Source organism: Rhea pennata, chromosome 1 (genome assembly GCF_028389875.1).
Source record: "Rhea pennata isolate bPtePen1 chromosome 1, bPtePen1.pri, whole genome shotgun sequence".
Classification (NCBI taxonomy): domain Eukaryota; kingdom Metazoa; phylum Chordata; class Aves; order Rheiformes; family Rheidae; genus Rhea; species Rhea pennata.
In genome coordinates, this window is record NC_084663.1 from 184,994,804 (window position 1) to 185,012,675 (window position 17,872).

Sequence of the window (17,872 nt, forward strand, 5' to 3'; positions counted from 1 at the left end):
CCTCCTCCCTTCCCCTCAGCTCCCACTTCCTTCCGGACAGCAGATGTTTAGATCTGTATGTCCCCAAAACCTCCTGAAGGACACACACCTAGGAGAACCTGTCTCAGACCGTGACGTTGCTAGATGGAGCTGGTGGCTTCCCATCACAAAACGATGGGTGGTTTGGTGGGGCCGGTGGCTTCCCTGATACACAGTAATTTTTATCAAAATTATATATTTTACACTATGTACCTCTAATATACTATAGATTTGATAACTGGCTTGAATTTCTCACTGCGAAAAGTCAATTCTTGCATGGCAAAGTAGCCAGAGGAAAGAATATTTTAGTCTAGTCAGCAAACAGGGACCTATTTTTAATCCAAAGACTTCAGTTACCTCTTACCTATTTAATGTAAAAGCAGAATTTACTACACATACAACTTAATCCCCTTTTCATATTTACACAGAGATCCCAGAGCATGTGTATGAACAGTTTTAGAGATAAGAGAGGGAAGGCCTCAGGAGTCAAAGTCATTATTTTTGCATGAAGTATTTAATGCTAAACATAAATATTGAGAGGATTGAATTCCCATGCACTTGCAGACTTCACTCCTGTGCTCCTGAGGCTTTTGCTTTACATCCAATTATTAAGAGCATGGTTGTAAGTGAATGAAAAAAAATTACTGGAAGCCTTTAAAGCAAAGGCACTTAGCAAGCTTCATTTCACAGTTGAAAGGAAAGGTAATTTTTAGACAAAACAGAAGCAAAGGTGGTATAGTTTTCATCTCATCAGAAAGAGCTCAGTTAAGAAGTGGATGTGTCAGGCAGTAGAAGCCCAACTCTTGGAAAGGACTTTCTTCAGTGGTGACCTCAAAGGGGATTGAAACTGGAGTTCCTGGGGTGCACATTCATCAGTCTCTCTCATGGTAATTCTCCTGATTTATGTTCTCACAATCGTGATTAGATGGTGAAAAAAAATGCTCTACACTCGGGTTGACTTCAGAAAATGACATTCTTTGTCCAAATCCAATCAAGCTCCGCGGCAGGCAATCCTTTTGATTTAGCATTAATTTTAACACGTGTGGTCCTGCAAATAACCTTCCTGGCTTTTGAAACCTCCAGGATGAAAAGACTACTGGATAAGTGTCCGGCAAAAGATCATCTCTGAGAGCTGCCAGAGGCAGTTTTCCTGGAGAGAAGAATGGGAGTACACTGGTATGAAATTCATTTTAAAAAGGAGTCAAATGCAACTGAGTGGGGAAAATTAGTTCTCTGAACAGAAAAGCAGATCCAGAGGAACTCCAACAGAATAATTAATGGAGGCATTCTGGGCAGTGAAGAGCAGATTTTTTCCTTACTGGAGGCAATGTAATTGGATTATCCAATTTTTGCTCTTTTGCTTCTAGTGGATGTAATCAGACTGACAAAATATGTTAACCTCGAAATGTAAAATCCTGACTCAGCTGATGTCATTTTGACTTCAACGATCCAAGATTTTATACTGAAGCCTCCTTCTGCTGCTACCTATAACTTTCCAAAATAGCAGAGTAACGGCCTGGTTCTTGTCCGCTGACAAACAGGCTTTCAGATTGCAAATCAAAGAACAGAAGCTGGCAAACTGCATGCACAATAGTCTGATCTTTATTCCTAAACTGGGGCAAAACAGGAGGGTAAAAAACCGGACAGAATCTCTCCGTCATGCCTTTCTACATTCATTTGTTACATCAAGTGTCAAAATCAAATATCAACCAGCATAAATGAGCAGGGACAATCTGTGGCCAGTTATTCACACAAACAGCTCATGAGCATGGAGGAGCAAAAAATCAGAAGAAATGCATTACTTATCTATTGCAGGCTGAGAGAGTGAGCTTGAACCCAAAACTTGAGTCGGGTTCAATCAGACGAACAAATGAACAAGAGTATTTTTATTAGCATGCTGCATACCGAAATTAAGGACCTGTTCTCTGCTAATAACAATTTTGAAACCATTAGCCAGTCACTTTACACTGGTGACAGCTCTTTCCTACGCTCTTGAGTGGTTTTCCCTCCCTATAATTTTTCTACTATGAGCAGAAAGCTGTAGAGCTGATTGCAAAAGACAGATACCTAATTACCGGGCTTGTTATTAGTAGAGTCTGGGAAATAAAAAGTCTGTAGTTTGTATAGTGGGAAGAATGATGATGATGCACTTCAAATCACTAATGTGACTTAAAGGGGATCTATTGGAATTTGCCCCTTTTATTCTTTTTTGCATTAAATGCATAGGAAAGCCTATCAGCAGCAAGGTTTGGAGGGCATTGCAATTCTTTTTCTCGACTTTTGCTGAAACTAAACTTTGAATGTTTTCCTGACATCTTTATTCAATCAGTCTGTCAGTCAGGTACACAGTGCCCTTCATGCAAACTTATCAGGACATTTTATAATCCTGTGCTTAATAGAGATCTCCAACAAAGACGATGTTTGACAACACCTCCAAGGCTCGAGATCTCGGGCGCACATCTCTACCTTCCCAGAAAATTTCTGGGACACAAGGTGTCCCTTTGCTGCCCTTGGGGCACGCCGGCTCGCTAACCGCTGCTCTCCTTGCTGCTCCGAACAGGGGTGCCAGGCTTGGAGCCCTCAGGTGTGAGTAACGGGTAACGACCTTGGGAAGGGACGGGGAGCCGGGCTGTTTTCAATCAGCATACACTTCTGGCCCCATTAGCCATCTGGTTTATAGTTGCATTCAAACCAGATATATCGTTTAGACTAAAAGGGAAAGAGGGAAAAGAAAGCGTCCAACAGTAAAGATGTAAAGTGAGGGAAAACAGGCACTTTTGTCTATGCGGCTGAAGGCTTTATAAAGATAACAAGCCATTAAACTTCAGGATCAAGGTCTCAGGGTAGTACTGGTTTGTTTTTATATTTCAGTTGTCTGCACAAGTTTTGGACTGCTTTCGACCTCTCTCCTGCCCTCCTACATTTTCCTCCCTCCCCCTCCTGCCAATTTCTGGGAGATACTCTGTCCTTTGAATAAATTGCACCTATTCATTTTTCACTGGCTTGTTGTCAAGTCCAGTTTCTGTCTCTTAAGGGCGTTCCATCACGCTGAGTTAACCTCATTTGGTGACGGTGATATGCATACCGTGTAAAGACATATCTGGACTTGTCTCTTCTCAACGGATGTTCCTAGAAATTTTCTGTGCTGCGTAGGAACTCAATTAATGAGCGCTATGCCTTTGTGGCCTGAAGTACCTGACTCCTGAGTCCTTGTTATGTGGTACATGGTATGCATGGAGATAAATCTTTGAATTTCCCAGCAAATTTAATCTGGGAAAAAGTACAGAGCAAAGGGTCGTTTTTAATTCTCGCCTTTACAATTTTTGCAAGAAGAAATATAGACACTTCAACTCTTCTCATACCCTCTTCCTAGGCTAATATATTTTAGGCTCCTTCTAAACTTTGACTAAACCCCAGAAGAGATACAGTCCACAAGCAGCAAATGATGGCTTGCCAAACTTAGAGCTATCAAAGGAAAAAAAAAGGAAAAAAAAAAGATGAAGTAAGAAGAAAGGTATGTTCTGGGAATTAGATGAAAAAATTAGACTTTAATGTAACGTATAAAGAGGTAACAGAGCAACTTGGGTTGGAAAGACTTGCAGCCAAACCCACCCAAATATTTTAGATTTCAGTTCTTGTAAGTTTTCTGGGAAACCCAAGGCAGTCTCTCAGAAGGGAAATAATGTAATCTCGACACTGCTAATGAGCTAGTGGCTGTGGGACTCTGCAGCAGCTGAAAACGATATAAAGAGTTTAAGAGGGAAATTGAAGATGAGGAAAAAGCATTGTGGGGTGGGGGAGAGAGAGAGAGAAAGGAAGAAAGAGAGAGAGAGAGAGAGAGAGAGAGAGAGAGAGAGAGAGAGAATTATGTTTCAAGGATTCTGATTCTCCTTGACATAACATGTTGAAAGCTAGGAATATCCAGGCATGGGGTGTAAACAGCTTTGACAATCTGATTGATGTGGACATTAACAGGAGTTACGACATAAAATATATGATCCTGCAAGCGTTTATTTTTTCCCTATGAAAATGATTATCACAAGCACTTTGCTCGGTGACATGTGTGTGATCTTGTACCTGTGATTTCCCTGACGCAATACAAAAGGAAGTTGTAATAATGAAGAACTGTCTCTATCATTTATTTTATATGTATATGCAAGTGACAACACATTTGAAACAAGTATTTTTTTAATAAACTTCATAGACCAGATTTCAGTTCAATTCATTATCACTTCTGCCTTTATTACTCAGGAACATTTTCAATGCTTTGTTGCTCTGGAAAAGAGTAGTGTAATGTAAGTTCTCGGTTCTGGTATTTTATATGCTGAATGTGGAGGAAACACTGCCTTAGATTTCTGTGGGTCTGTACTTCCAGTGATATATATTTTTCCTTCTTAAAAACACAGATAGCCCACAGAAGGATACCATTTTACTTGATATTAACCTGCATCTTACATATAGAAGCAGTTTCTTAGTAGGCTCCCAGGAGATCAGCAGCTCAGCCCTAGCAATCAATGTAATATGACTATGCTTTGGTGGCAGTTGTGCATCAGAAATGGCATGTTTGAACTATGGGGCAAGCAATTTCTGGTCTCATTTGCTCAAGCATGTTTACTGCATGTGAATTTTTGCCTTTCAGGAATACTGCCTAGAGCGGCCTCTAAAAGGGAAATGTGAGGTTGTAAGTAGGTGGAAACGGAGGTGATTTCTAAGAGCTCAGTGTTTGGGGGTGGATGTGTAGCTGGTGCCATGGAGAGAAATGGAGATAATGGCAGATAATAGAAATGATAAGTTTGTAAGGGTCGTCCAAGTAAATTCCCCCCAAAAGAGGTCAAACCTTCACAGGTTACCCCACACGGCACAACTCCATAGTCCTCTAGCTCCAGGTACATATGGAGCTGCTGAAGTTAACTGATTTTTTTTTTTTTTTTTCATCCCTGGATGAAAAAAATCCAGTTCCCTGGATGGGCCTGTCCAGATTTTAAGTCATGTGAACATAAGCTGATTTTATGTCATTTTTGATTAAAATGATCAAGCAAGCAGGAAAATCCAAATCCAGGTATATAGGCTGGCACAAAACATTTCTGGAATTACGTGTATGATAGGTCCAGAATCTGATCCAAACTCTTAAGTTCCTGCCTCATTAAATCCCTAAGTTGCTTCAGGAGCATGGAAAACTTACAGCCTTTGATCTATTGCAGCAGCTAGGGAAATACACACCTACAGGTGTGTGCTGTGCAACTTCTTACAGTCATTTTGTCTGTTTTTCTGGAAAGTGTGGTCCTCTCCTGCAACTTTTAGTCCCTGTATACTAGGAAAGCACCTACTGGGAAGAAAATCACAGAGTAAAAGTAAATGTAACGAAACAAAGAGCAGTAATCAGACAGGTGACTCATCATTTGACACAGAAACTGTAAATTCGGTTAACAGCTTGGATCCAGTCCAGTCTGCTCTTACAGCACAACTTCCAGTGTTGCCAACAGCTCTTTCATATCATGGGTCTTCCAGCACCTGGCATTTTCCTTGTAAGCTCAGCTACTCTGACGGTGCTCTTGTTAGAGAGCTTCAGCTTTCATCAGAAGGAAAATAACCATCTATCCCCTAAGTGTATGGAGAAAATTTGACCTCTAAGAACATTCACAATCCACATGTCAAATGAAAAGCACCCCACATATATTTTTTAAACTATCTTTATTTTTAGCCAGCTTTATGATTGGTGAAGGCTTGAGGTTAGCAAGGCTGAACTTAGTCAATGAGACCGTAGACTACCGCAGATAACGGTATCTTTGATCAATCAGGCAAAGAAGATAAAGATGCACTGCAATAAAATTGACCTGAAAGCCACAGAAATATCTTTTTTTCTGTCATTCATCAGTACTTGGGATGAGACTTGTGGAAATTAATCTGCATTGGGGTGTAAGGTGAGTGAGATATGGGCTGGAGGCATGTCCCTTGTCTGTGAGCCTATGACAGGCTTCAGCTCAGTTGTTTTAGATGAGGCTTCCCAGGTCACTGGATTGTCCCTTCCTCCCTTGAAATGCGCTATTGCTTCTTTTTAGTGTTAGGTAGAAAGCTTAATTAGAAATAGGAGGACAGTCCTTTACAGATACATAGGATGTGACAATCACAGTTGCAAATAATACAAAGCATTTAATGTTTAAAGAAGGGCTTTGCTGTCTCATAAAAACCGAGGAGTTTGCAGCAATTTTGCAGCCTGGGCAACTGTTCTTTTCTATGCGTTTCAAACTTGTTAATAAACATGCAAGCATGAGCATGTTTTGAGGAGCAGCTGTGCAGCTTGCCACAAGCTAAAGATGAATGGCAATTTGACTTTAGGCACTATTGACCTGTTACTGTCTTTCCATTATTAATACGGGAACCAACATCCTTGGTTGTTCATTCAGCAGTGAGCACTATGGCACGTGGTCCATGATAAGCTGCAAAGCACTGACAAGTTTAAACAGTAAATTGTGTTCCTGATACTCTGTCTATGCAAAAATCAGCTCGGTAAGATAGGAACATCAGTACAATATAAAATCTCAGTGTTTGTATTATTAAAAGTGATATTTTAGTTAATGGGGTGACTGTCACATCTATTATTTGTGTACCATGCACAAACAATCATGTGATTTATAATTTCTGCCACAATTTCAGGTTAAATGTAAGAATAAACTATGCAAAATATTTTAATGACCACTGTGTATTTCTGCCATCTTATCCCTGTTTACAATTGGAATGAGATGAACCATCTTTGCCCAAGCAGAAAATGCTCAACTTTGCTTTTTGTACAACCAGTGTTGTTCAGACTAGGACAGGAGTAATGCCTGATGGTGTCTGAGATGGATAGCAGCTGGGCCAAGGACACATCAGCTCCTGTTGCAGGAGACACTGTACAGATGAGACCTACTGTTCTGGTATCGTGTGACAACCTGCTTTGTCTCTTACACTGTACATTGGAGATCCAAATCTCACACATATGTAGGGAAACCTGTTGAATGTTATGAGTGATACACACCTTGGGTCTACCACAGCAGAAACCTTGCACAAGAAGGTGGTTGCCATAGCTTGAATGCACTGGAGAAGATGGACTCCCAAGAGCTAGCGTAAAAGACAGCACTATGTGGTCACAGAGCCTTGTACTTGGTCCCAGAATTAGAGTCACCTCCAGATCTCATTGCAGTTCACATTTAGCAGTGTGGGAGAGATTACTCCGGTGGCTGTGAGGAGTGTCCGTCTCTCTCCCATCACATCACACACCTCACCCCACCTTTCTCAGACTTTACTTGCTGAATCACTGACATTATAGCAACATGAATCTCTTTGGGGAACTTTTCTTGTCACCAAGGTGAGATCTGTGCTTTGAAGATGTTATATATATAGGGTTTTTTATCCCTTTCTGGATGGTTGTGAGACAAAGAGCTAGATGCAGTGAGGAACAACAACAGTAATAAAAGATAGTATAATATTTTTTAGAGGCCAATAACTCCGTACTTGCTCCTGCTGAGTTACACCTTACTATGAAGCTTATGTCACTGATGGGACTTCATTTGAGTGAGGCAAAGAAGTAGAGACATTATAATTAATAATGCTTAGCAGGAAAGAAGTTATTATGCTTGGGGGGAGAAGAGGGAAATTTGTTCTATATTATTTTTTGAAGAGGTAATTGGTAGTAGGCAAAGATTTGCTGTGTTGAGCCAGCAGGTGCTGCTTTATGACTACTTTAATGTTAATGATATCCTCCTGACACATATGAAGACAGTTTAACCTATTTCTTTCTAATTGCATTTCTCTGTGTATGCATATGCTGGCTCTAGTCAGTTTTTGAGTGTCACCACAGAGCAATTGGACAGACACTGACCCCAGATTTGCACAGATGTTTGCAGGCAATTTTATAAGAAGAAGAAACTTTTGTAACCTCCAGTCACACTGGTAAAAACTTTGCAGATTAAAGGTTGAAGGAAATGAATAAAAGCAGCTGTTTCTATGGCTGCAAATCACTCCTAAGGGTTACATAACTTTTCCAAAATAGCCCATGTAACTGTTCCTAGGCGTACTTAACAATAGTACCTAGGATATAACTGTTTATTCTCTTCTGTTATAGCTGAAATCTCTCTTCTTCTGGCATGCTATTAAAAGAGTTCTCTGGCAGCAGTTTAAATCCTGGGATGAACAGGTGTTAAAATTGTATTCCTCTAAGTAAAATACACCATCACCCATCAAAACACAGTGCGTGCTAGGAAGGGTAAACTGGTGGCACGGAAGAGCCTGAAATTGTCTCTATAACTGGAGTTTTGCTATGAACCTATGTTCATTTTTTACTTAGCTATTTTGCATATCTGGTTCAGTAAACATGTATGCTGCTGTCTAGCCATAGTCTTCAAAGACCCTTCAAGCTACTCATATTATTATTAAGATATTTGTTTTACACGGGCCCATTAGCTCCAGTCAAAGCCTGGGTGTAGTGTCTACCATGCAGACATGTAGTGGAAGGACAGTCCCTGAAGCCAGGTGTGAAGCTCTTTGGAAAATTTGACTGACAAAGCTAGCATTACAGAAACCTGCTGGGTACAGGATGTTTCTGAAAGTCAGACCTGGCTTTTAAAGGAATTACCAAATAAAACGTGTGCCCCATTGAAAATCTGCCCCCACAAATCTAGTGGAAACCAATTAGGAGAACAGTTCTTGTAAAGACAAAGAGATTTACAGAGCAGCATTCGTCATTACAGCGTGGGTGCAACCCAGAATAAGAAGCTTAGATATACTTGCTTAAGGATGAAACACGGGTATTTGGTGTTCAGATACTCCAGAAGTATGAGAGCAAAAGTTGATTAATGAACATGGGTGAAGGCACGGAACAAACTAACGCTGGAGGGCTGGGGCCCTATGTATCATCCTTTTTGGAAAGGGTATCTATAGAACGTAACAGTATTTTGTGAGCTACAGGGAAAGGAGAAGCCAGGAGCAGAAGTGACTGGGGAGGACCACGATGAGGTGCAGAGTATTTTACGGAACTGGGCTGGGCTGAAGAGAACTAGGAAACATTGTTCATCCCATAGATCTGAAATTAAGGTTTTGGGGTCTCTGGGTTTCCTGGTAACCAGCACGTATCTGTGAAACCCATTGACAGCATAGCTATCTCTTTCTAGCATACATGCATATATATAAAAAAAGAACTTGCTATTATTGCTGTTGCTGAAATTCATCCTATTTAACTCAAACGGTGGAGATGTTACCAGGCCCAGTCCTGCCCATGATGCATGTAGAGGTCAATGTGGTTCTGTATAATCACATTTTCTTAGTTCATCTCTTTAAAATGTCAGAGATTCTACATGCACATACACGTGTAAATTGAATATTAAAGTTGTAAAATCAGTCAAGAGCCAAGAAATGCCAGCATCAAGATTGCCAATATTTTGAAATAAGAGATGTCTTTCTTGCCTGGTAGGTTTCCACCAGGCACTGCCATTTAATCATACTGAGGTAGCATCTGAATGGATTTTTTATGTTACTTTCATGGTTGCTTGTGTAACAACATTAGAAGTAGCATTGTTTATGCTATACTGTCTAGTAAATCCTAATGGGATACTAATTTTTTAAGATCTTACCTCCCTCTTCTTCACAGCTTTTAAAATGAAACTCATTGGTTAGATTCAGAAAAGCATATCCTTATTAAAGCAAGAACTAGTCTGACGATGATTTAAATTAGTACTATGTGGCCATCACATGTTATTTGATAAGCATTCCATTATAATTAAGAAGTGGCTAATAGACAATTAATATACAGAATTACACACTTAGCTAATTAGATGATTTTTAATTTTTTTGTAAGATTAAAATGTACAGTATCCCATAAATCACTATTACAGATTTCTTAATAAGCCTGAACTCTCAATTTTCTCCCTGTCAATCAGAAACAGAACCAACAGCTTTTCCTCTCACCCTGTGAGACTTTCCCTCCAGTGCTGTTTGTCATGTGGAAGAACCAGTGTGTTCAAAATGAGGTGAGGTGCCCTTGGCTCCTAAACTTTGTGCCTGTTCATAGGACATCACAGCTCAAGCCTGTGCTCTCATTATTTGCCCCACTCGCTGAGATGTTCAGCTCCTGCCCTTGCTCATGAAGTGAGATGTTCTTCAGTTTTTTTCCCTTCCCCTCAGATTTTGCAGTCTGTTGCTGGATAGCCATGAGAGAGGGGGATTTTGTACAAGTGACCATAACACATGCAAAGAGGATCATTTTTTCAACCATGAGTCTTTTAGTTCTGCTCAGCTGACACTATTTAGGTGTCAAGCCTAGAGAGCAGTTGTCTGCTCAGTGATACCTTCCCTTGCATGTTGTACATCAGAGCCAAGCCACACTAGGGTGCTTTGGTGGGTCCTAGGCCCAGATTAATTCCACTTGATTTAGGACTATTTAGGATCCATAGTCCATGCAAGGAGAGACAGCTACAGGGGGATGCTTCTGCCCCCACGTCTTCAGGAGGTGATGCCCAATCTCCACTGACCCTACGGGCAGCCCTGGCCAAGGATGCTTTCCACTGAGCACAGCTGCGGACTAAACTGATGGGATGAATCTGGTGCTTTAAAGAGATCTGGAAGGAGAGGTCATGAAGTAAAACACATCGTGCTTATAGGAGTCAGGGACACAGAGAAGGTGTTAAATGTATTTGCCAAATGAATACTAAAGTATGGACTACGAGGACAGTATTCATCTCCAAACCGTAGACACCTACTTTTAGATGTCTACATGTAGGCATGCAGACAAAATGTCATTTTTACTCCCTATCCACTTAGCCAGGTCAGCAGCTGATTCAAAACCACTGAAATACACAAGAATCTTTGTAGCGACTTGGTGGTGACTGGGATTAAGTCGTAATGACCTCGAGGAGAATAACTGATGAATGTGTAGTTATACCGACCTGTTCTGACACGAACAAAGGCAAGAGCTTTAGAAGCATGTTGCACTCGAGGTGATGGAGAGCACAAGGGGATTTCTTTGGTTTTATCAAAATAAAGTTTTTGTATTTTAACGCATAAGAAGAGAGGAAGAGAGAAGGTGCTCAATTTAAAGAAGCATTTTATTTGTACCAAAATAAACAGATTGTTTTCATTGCAGGCACTTTAACAGGTCCTTCCAAGCCCAAGAGCAAACTACCTTTGTTGTAGGCAGTTGTCCCCATTCCTCCCAAGGAAGGAGGACAAGATGGTGTCTGCAGTGTCCTTCCTGCAAGGCCTTTGTGGACAGCAGTTCAGACCTTCCTCTCTCCCCATTTGAGACTCATGCCAGACTGTGACCTCCTGCAGCTCAACAGAGAGCTGCTTTCAAAACCGGAGAACGCTGTGAGGTGGGGATCGTAAGGTCTCCCCCAGAACCCAATAACCTCTGAAAAGAAGGAACTGCTCCATAGTCTGGTGTAAGCTGTGTAAGTAGGATGGGGGACATAGCTTAGGTCCCAGGTAATGTTTGATTATTTGTGTGGAGAAACAGCTTCACCTGGAGAAATTGAGAAGTCTACAGCTGTGGACAAACCACTCAGCTGGGAAGTTAGTTCAAACCCTTCTCCTGGAGCAGGGGTTACTTGTCTCTTGGCAGGAAGGGGAAAACTCTCAGCATTATTTCTGCCTTTGTAGTTTTGTGAATGACATCTAAGTCCTTTTGAGAGTCTAGCTCAGAAATCAATGTAGCTGATAGAAAAAAATCTGCAGTGAAGTGTTGCAGCATTTCCAATTCAAATGTATGTCTCCATATATGTGCACATGCAGCTGATGCAGGGCACTAAATTTGGCCCCAGTACATTAACATTTAAAGTCACAACTTTTAGCAAATGATTTGCCAAAAGAACTTTATCCAACTTTAGAGAAAACACTGCATAGAAAAATTGAGAAAAGGCAAAGGTACACTCCTGAGTTCGCAGTAGTTCTGGATTAAACAGGCTTTGTCTTTTAATGAGTACTTTACTGCAACTGTCTCTGTTAACTCAGTTTCCAGCCAGCTCCTAGACCTTAAAACATTCATCTAAGGTCTGTTTTAGTGGCCCACAGTCTCAGTCTTTCAAAAGTTCAGATCGTCTATTGCAAAGAGTCATCTTTCCTAAAAATTGCTGCGTCTAGGTAGTACCCTTAAACTCTCATCTGATGGCAGGCCGGGCACAAACACCTGATGATAAAATATTTTCCTTTCTTTTTTAAGGATATTTTTCTGCTTTTCTTTGTAGGATACTTGAACTTGAAAAGAAGAGAATGCTCCCTGGGGAGTTACCATAGTAACCTGTGATGTTCCTGTGTTCTTTGAGATTTAAAAAAAAAAAAAAAAAAAAAAAAAAAAGGCAAGGGGGAAATTGCAGAGAAGAATTTTATACCTGAGTTTATCATCTTGGCATAACACCAAAGCTGAACTGTGCCTCCAACCTCCTAAAATAACAACACTCACTTTGGGGCTGATATCGGGTTGGTAATTTTCATTAGAAAATAAATTAACTATTTATTATGCTATTTATCTATTTATTATTTGAGAATCCTGATTAGAAAAAAAATATTCTACATCTTAAGGATGTATCAAATAAGAAAGAAAATGAAATCATTAGAAATGTAAAGAGGTGGAAGTGGGAATAACTGCTACAAATAACATCTAAACTTGCAATGCATGGGTGCCCTGCATATTCTATTTTCTTCTTAATAGGGTTTAGCAATATTCTTCTTTTAAGAATATAGTCAGAGAAAGCTCCACAACCATGTTCTGTTTGGAAAGTAACTTTAGATCTCAGGAGGTTATTTATGAGCATCAGTATCAGTTCAGCAGCAAACATAATTTGAATATTCAGAATAAAAAAAAATGTTTTAAAAGGACGTGATAGAAGAACAATCTATTTAAACTGCTCTCAGTTATGAGCATCAAAGATAGAGGGAAGCGTGGGTTCAAGAAAGGGCTTGAGAGCAGAGCTATGGAAAGGTCATTTCCACGAAAAATAACCCAAATGGGCGCTGCTGGGAAAAATCAAAGACAATCTTCAGAGGCCATCAAAAAAAAACAAGCAAAAAGTGAGTTATGGGAAGGTGGCACCTGCAAGCGTCTGGCTCTCGGCCAGGGAGGGCTTGCTGCCCTTGCCCCCACCCCGGTGCACGGTGGCCGCCGGCCGTGTCACAGTCCGGTGCCTTTGTCCCTTGTTACACACCGCGCGTGCGAGCCGGCGCCGCCGGGGCCGGGTGGGAAACCAGCCTGGAGGAGGAGAAGCTGGGGCGATCTGGAGCCTCTTGCCTCAAATCGAAAAAGCAACTAGAAACGGGGCTGTTTGGCAAGAGCGCAGGGAAAGGGAGCAGGACCGACTCTCGTAAGCGGGTGAGCACGTGTCGGTGCTTCATTTACCAGGGCTCAGCCTGATCTTGTGCAGCTTCCCTCAAGAAAGCTGTCCTCCTTGCCCATCTCAGTTCCGCAGCCTTTTACAGGATTATTTAGCTCAGAGATACATGAAAATGATAACAGAGGCTGAGAGAACTTGAAACGCCTCTGTGAAGTGTGGGTCAATATCTTTACTGCAGTGCAAAAGAGCTGACAGAGATGCTGTCAAGTTTAATTGTCCCCAAGATAATGTCCTTCAGTGCTGAATATATTAAATGTTTCTGTTTATTCTGAAAACTTGCCATATAAACACTTTAAGTGATTTTAACAGCTCTAGCTGCCTACCCTCACAATATCCCTTATTTTCCATTTCTTATCTGGATACTTAGGGGGACCTGGGGGTCAGTCTCTCCTGTGGCTGGCTTATCTCTCCACCCTGGGATTGATGATGCAAACATCTGATGACAACCTGGGCCTGCACAACCATGGGAGCCATGGCAGGGCGTATTTTGGGAGCCATGTTCGCCACCCCTCTTCCAAGGAGGGGTGCAGAGTGCCCTGAGGATGACTGGGGACACTGGGCAAGCTGGCATGGCTGTGGAGGGGCGAAAGAGGGAACAATGCACGGCTCAAAGCACAACACAAGTGCAAACAACGAGCATCTTTGAAATTGGAAGGTGGTGGCGTGCTGTGGGAAATCCTTTTCAGCAGAGTAATACAATGAAAGAACCATTTTGACGTGAGACAAAACATGCAGTGATGCAGAAGACAACCCTGAAAGCCTGACTGAGACCCTATCATAACAAAATCACGTATTATTACAACAAACTTGTACTGCAACTCCCTCAAAAACTCACTCTCACATTAAGAGATTTTGGATTTAAAATATGACCAATAATTGTCTGAATTTTTGGGCAAGCTTGGGAAAGGAGGAGAAGGAAGTAGCTATGTGATGCTGGCTTTCAGGAGCCAGAAGGAGCCAGGATAAACAACACAGCAGGAAGCAGCATGGTAAAGAGAGCAGAGGAATAAGAAAAAGCAGTGAGGGAGACTCTGTGTCAAAGAGAGACCATAACGGGACAGAGGTGCTGGTAGATGATGTTATGAAAGAGTTGGAAGATACAGGGAGCTGGTGAGTTATATTTCTCAGTGCCAAGAACACACCTAATACTCTAAGGGGAGATACGGAGATAAAGTTTATGAAGGTAAAAATCTCCTCAACCAGCTGAACAGGCAGAATTGGATTTCCTAAGGGAGAGCAAGGCAGCTGGAGGAATTCAAGGAGGAAGAGGGTAAATCCAGATGAAATTTGGCAGCCAACTTATTTTTTTCTAATTAGAAAAAGACACATTGCAGAGATTTAGGTTAAAAAAAACACAAAAAAATCAAACAAATTTATTATAAAAACGATACAACTTCATCTGATCGTGAAAACTGCATGCATTTTATTTTTACAAGAATAAATATTTTATTTTGATAAGAACTGCAGAAAGTAAGAGTTACTTTCTTTGGTACAAAACTTATTTTTGTATTTTCCATTCATGAAAAGAGACTGAAATCCTACATTTTTCCAGGTTTAGTTATGACTAGAAGATGATTTTGGCAGCAGCATTTTGGGCAGAACAAACAAAGGAAGGGTATTGAGCAGATGAGTCTAAGTTTTTTATGACTGAAATGACAAGAATTGGAGGTACAACCTATTGGGGTGGGTTTTAAAGAGATGGTTTTTCTGGTGATGTGAGAAAGAGGCAGGACAGTAGAAAAGAGATGAGACATTGCTATTGTGAGTCTAGAATGTGGGAAATATAATGGAGCTATCAAAAGATAAAAAGAGAAGAGGCACTGGAGAGAAATGAGAAGGAAAAATGGAGAATTATATATGGAGTGCGACAGTATTTGGAATATGCTGGTGGGAACTTGTGAGAACATGTGAAGAGCAACAGAGCTCTCCTAGTCCCAATGGCCCAGTGCTGTGGTTTAGAGTTTTAATTATCTCTGCATACTGTATCATACTCTGTTCTTCCTATTCATGCTTCTGTTGATTTTAAGATTAAAAAGCACAGCTGCTGTCATATTTTTGTGGCCTCCTATTAGCAAAAGTTACCGAACATCCACCAGAAAAATCTGCTCTTAGGGCTACTTTTAAAGGTAACAGCATTTTTTCATCTGTTAAAAATGTCTTATGAGGCATCTTTGAAAACTTGACGCCAGACCCGTAATTTCTTTTAATTAATTATTTATTATCTGTCCTCGGAGATATTCAAAAGCCATCTGGACATAGTCCTGGGCAACCTGCCTTGGGTGACCCTGCTTGAGCAGAGGGAGTAGACTAGGTGATACCCAGAGGTGCCTTCCAGCCTCAATCACCCTGTGGTTCTGGGACTCATTTACCTGTTGGTCAGCAGGGAATGGACAATTCTGAAGTGCTCTTGCATCTTAGCTCTTTACATATCTGTAAAAATGAGGTAGAAAGATAAAAAGGAGAGCCAAGGTTTTTACATTAAAGCTCATGGTGTTGCCATAGTGCTAGTATATTTGCTAGTGGCAATTTTCTCAGATTCTATGTATTATATTTCTGGTGTATTCCCTACCTTCCAGTGTCACAGGGGTAACACGGTTGACTGTGGTAACTGATTTGTTTGTTAGTTTCTGTCATCTAATTTATTTTAATTTTGACCTTGAATTTTATCAGTAATTCTGTGCTTTTGTATTCTCTCTTGTATTACTCCTGATAAAGCTTCTCCAAAAACCCTGTGTCATCTACCACTGGAGAGTGGCCTCTCGTGGAAGTCCTGGAGAAAGACTTTTCACACAGACTTACTCAGTTTACTAGAGAAAGCCCATGTCTGCTTGTAATCTGATGAACCACAGCATGCAATGCCCAAAGACTGAAATAGATTATATCACCCCACGAGTGAAACTGAGTGATGAGACATTTATCTTTATTGATGGTAAATGGGTGAATGAAATCTACCATCGGCCACCCTTTGCTTCCCACGAGAAACACTTCAGCAAGAAGACCCATAATGAATGGAGCATCTGGGAGGAGAACAGAGCACTCTGGGAGGAAAACAAAATTCTCCGTATTGAAAACAGCATGCTCCGGGAAGAAAACAAGGCTCTTCAATGCCTCCAGGCACAGAATAAAACTATCAAGGTCATTTACGATGACACCATTCAGCAGGGCCTCCAGAAGGAAAAGAAGCCCTTCCCAGTCTTCCCAGAGAGCAACATTGGCTTTCAGGTCAACCAAGACAACAAAGCTCTTCAGATTGTTCGGGAAAAGAATAGAGCTTTAGAGATCTTCCGGCAGGAGAATAAAGGTTTCCCCATTGTCTGGAAAAACAAAAAAGCCATAGCAGTCCATGAAGAAAGCAAAGATGCAAGCTCAGTTCTTCAGAAAGACACTCAGACTGCCACAGACCCAGAAGAAAGTAATCCTGGCCCTGCCCCCCAGCAGGAACATGAAGTAGGGAGCTCCATTCCAACCCAGAATGAGAAGAAGAGCACCCCAGCTGTGCAGGGTGAGTATACAATTGGCCAGGCCATCCAGAACTTATACCAAGCCCTCCAGGTCTTCCTGAAAGAGGACTATATTCTCCCTGGAGAGAAAAAGGACATTCAGATTCTCCAGGAGGAGAACAAAGTCTTCCAAGAAGAGAACAACAAACTGAGGCTGCAGTTGAACGCTGTGAAAAATACTGTGTCAGACATTACAGCCCAAATGGAAATGCTGCAAAGAGAGCTCAATGCCATCACTTCCCCAGTGTATGAAGAAGCAGCGCAGATACTGGAAAGTGAGTACCAGCTTGGAGAGATATGAAGTGTGGAGCTAAACCTGCTGGTTCAATTTCCTGTAAAGCATTTCTCCTTGTTTCAGGGATCTCAATAAAATTCCAGTGGAGTCTGAAGGAAAAAAACAACTGGTTATTCTGAAGCTTCCTTATATCACTTGGATGTATTCCCCTTCTGATAACAGGGGTGTGGGTAACTGTTATGAATTTGCTAGGAAAACATGCTTTTCAGCATTTTTTAAAAGTTTCTAATAATAAGGCTACATTTTCAACGGGTAATTTGTGCTTTTTTCACTTGCTTTGAGGTACCTTGGAATGGCCATTCTTACCAGAGGGATAGGCACTTCCTAAACCCCAGAATCACAGCTGGGAGCTGAGTTCAGATCCCTTGTGGTCCCTTTCTTCTGGTTGGCCAAGCTCTGTGGCTGGACTATGTCTTCTGCAATGCACCAGCCTTGCCTTTCTCATGCAGGCTAAGCAGCAAACCATGGAAAATGTAGCCTCACAGATGAGACAGAAAGAGAATGGGACACAGCAAACCAAACTACCTGTCCCGTGAGCAGCACAACTGCAATGAAATATTTCCAGTTAAGGAAAAACAGTAAAATTACATGACAGGAGCTTTCTATAGAAACTTCCCATGATTTTTTCAGAATGGAAATATTAAGTGTTCTGTTGAAACCAGCTAAGGCATGTACTTACCGCAGTTCTTGAGGATACTCTTCTC

At 41.2% G+C, this 17,872-nt stretch overlaps 1 protein-coding gene across 1 annotated transcript; it reads left to right on the top strand.

Moving 5' to 3' along the window:
* The first annotated feature begins 16,193 nt into the window (after window positions 1-16,193).
* On the top strand, window positions 16,194-17,174 carry CBY2 (chibby family member 2). The gene has a single exon (XM_062576346.1). It carries the CDS (start codon window positions 16,194-16,196, stop codon window positions 17,172-17,174), a length of 981 nt encoding a protein of 326 aa, XP_062432330.1.
* The last annotated feature ends 698 nt before the right edge of the window (window positions 17,175-17,872 follow it).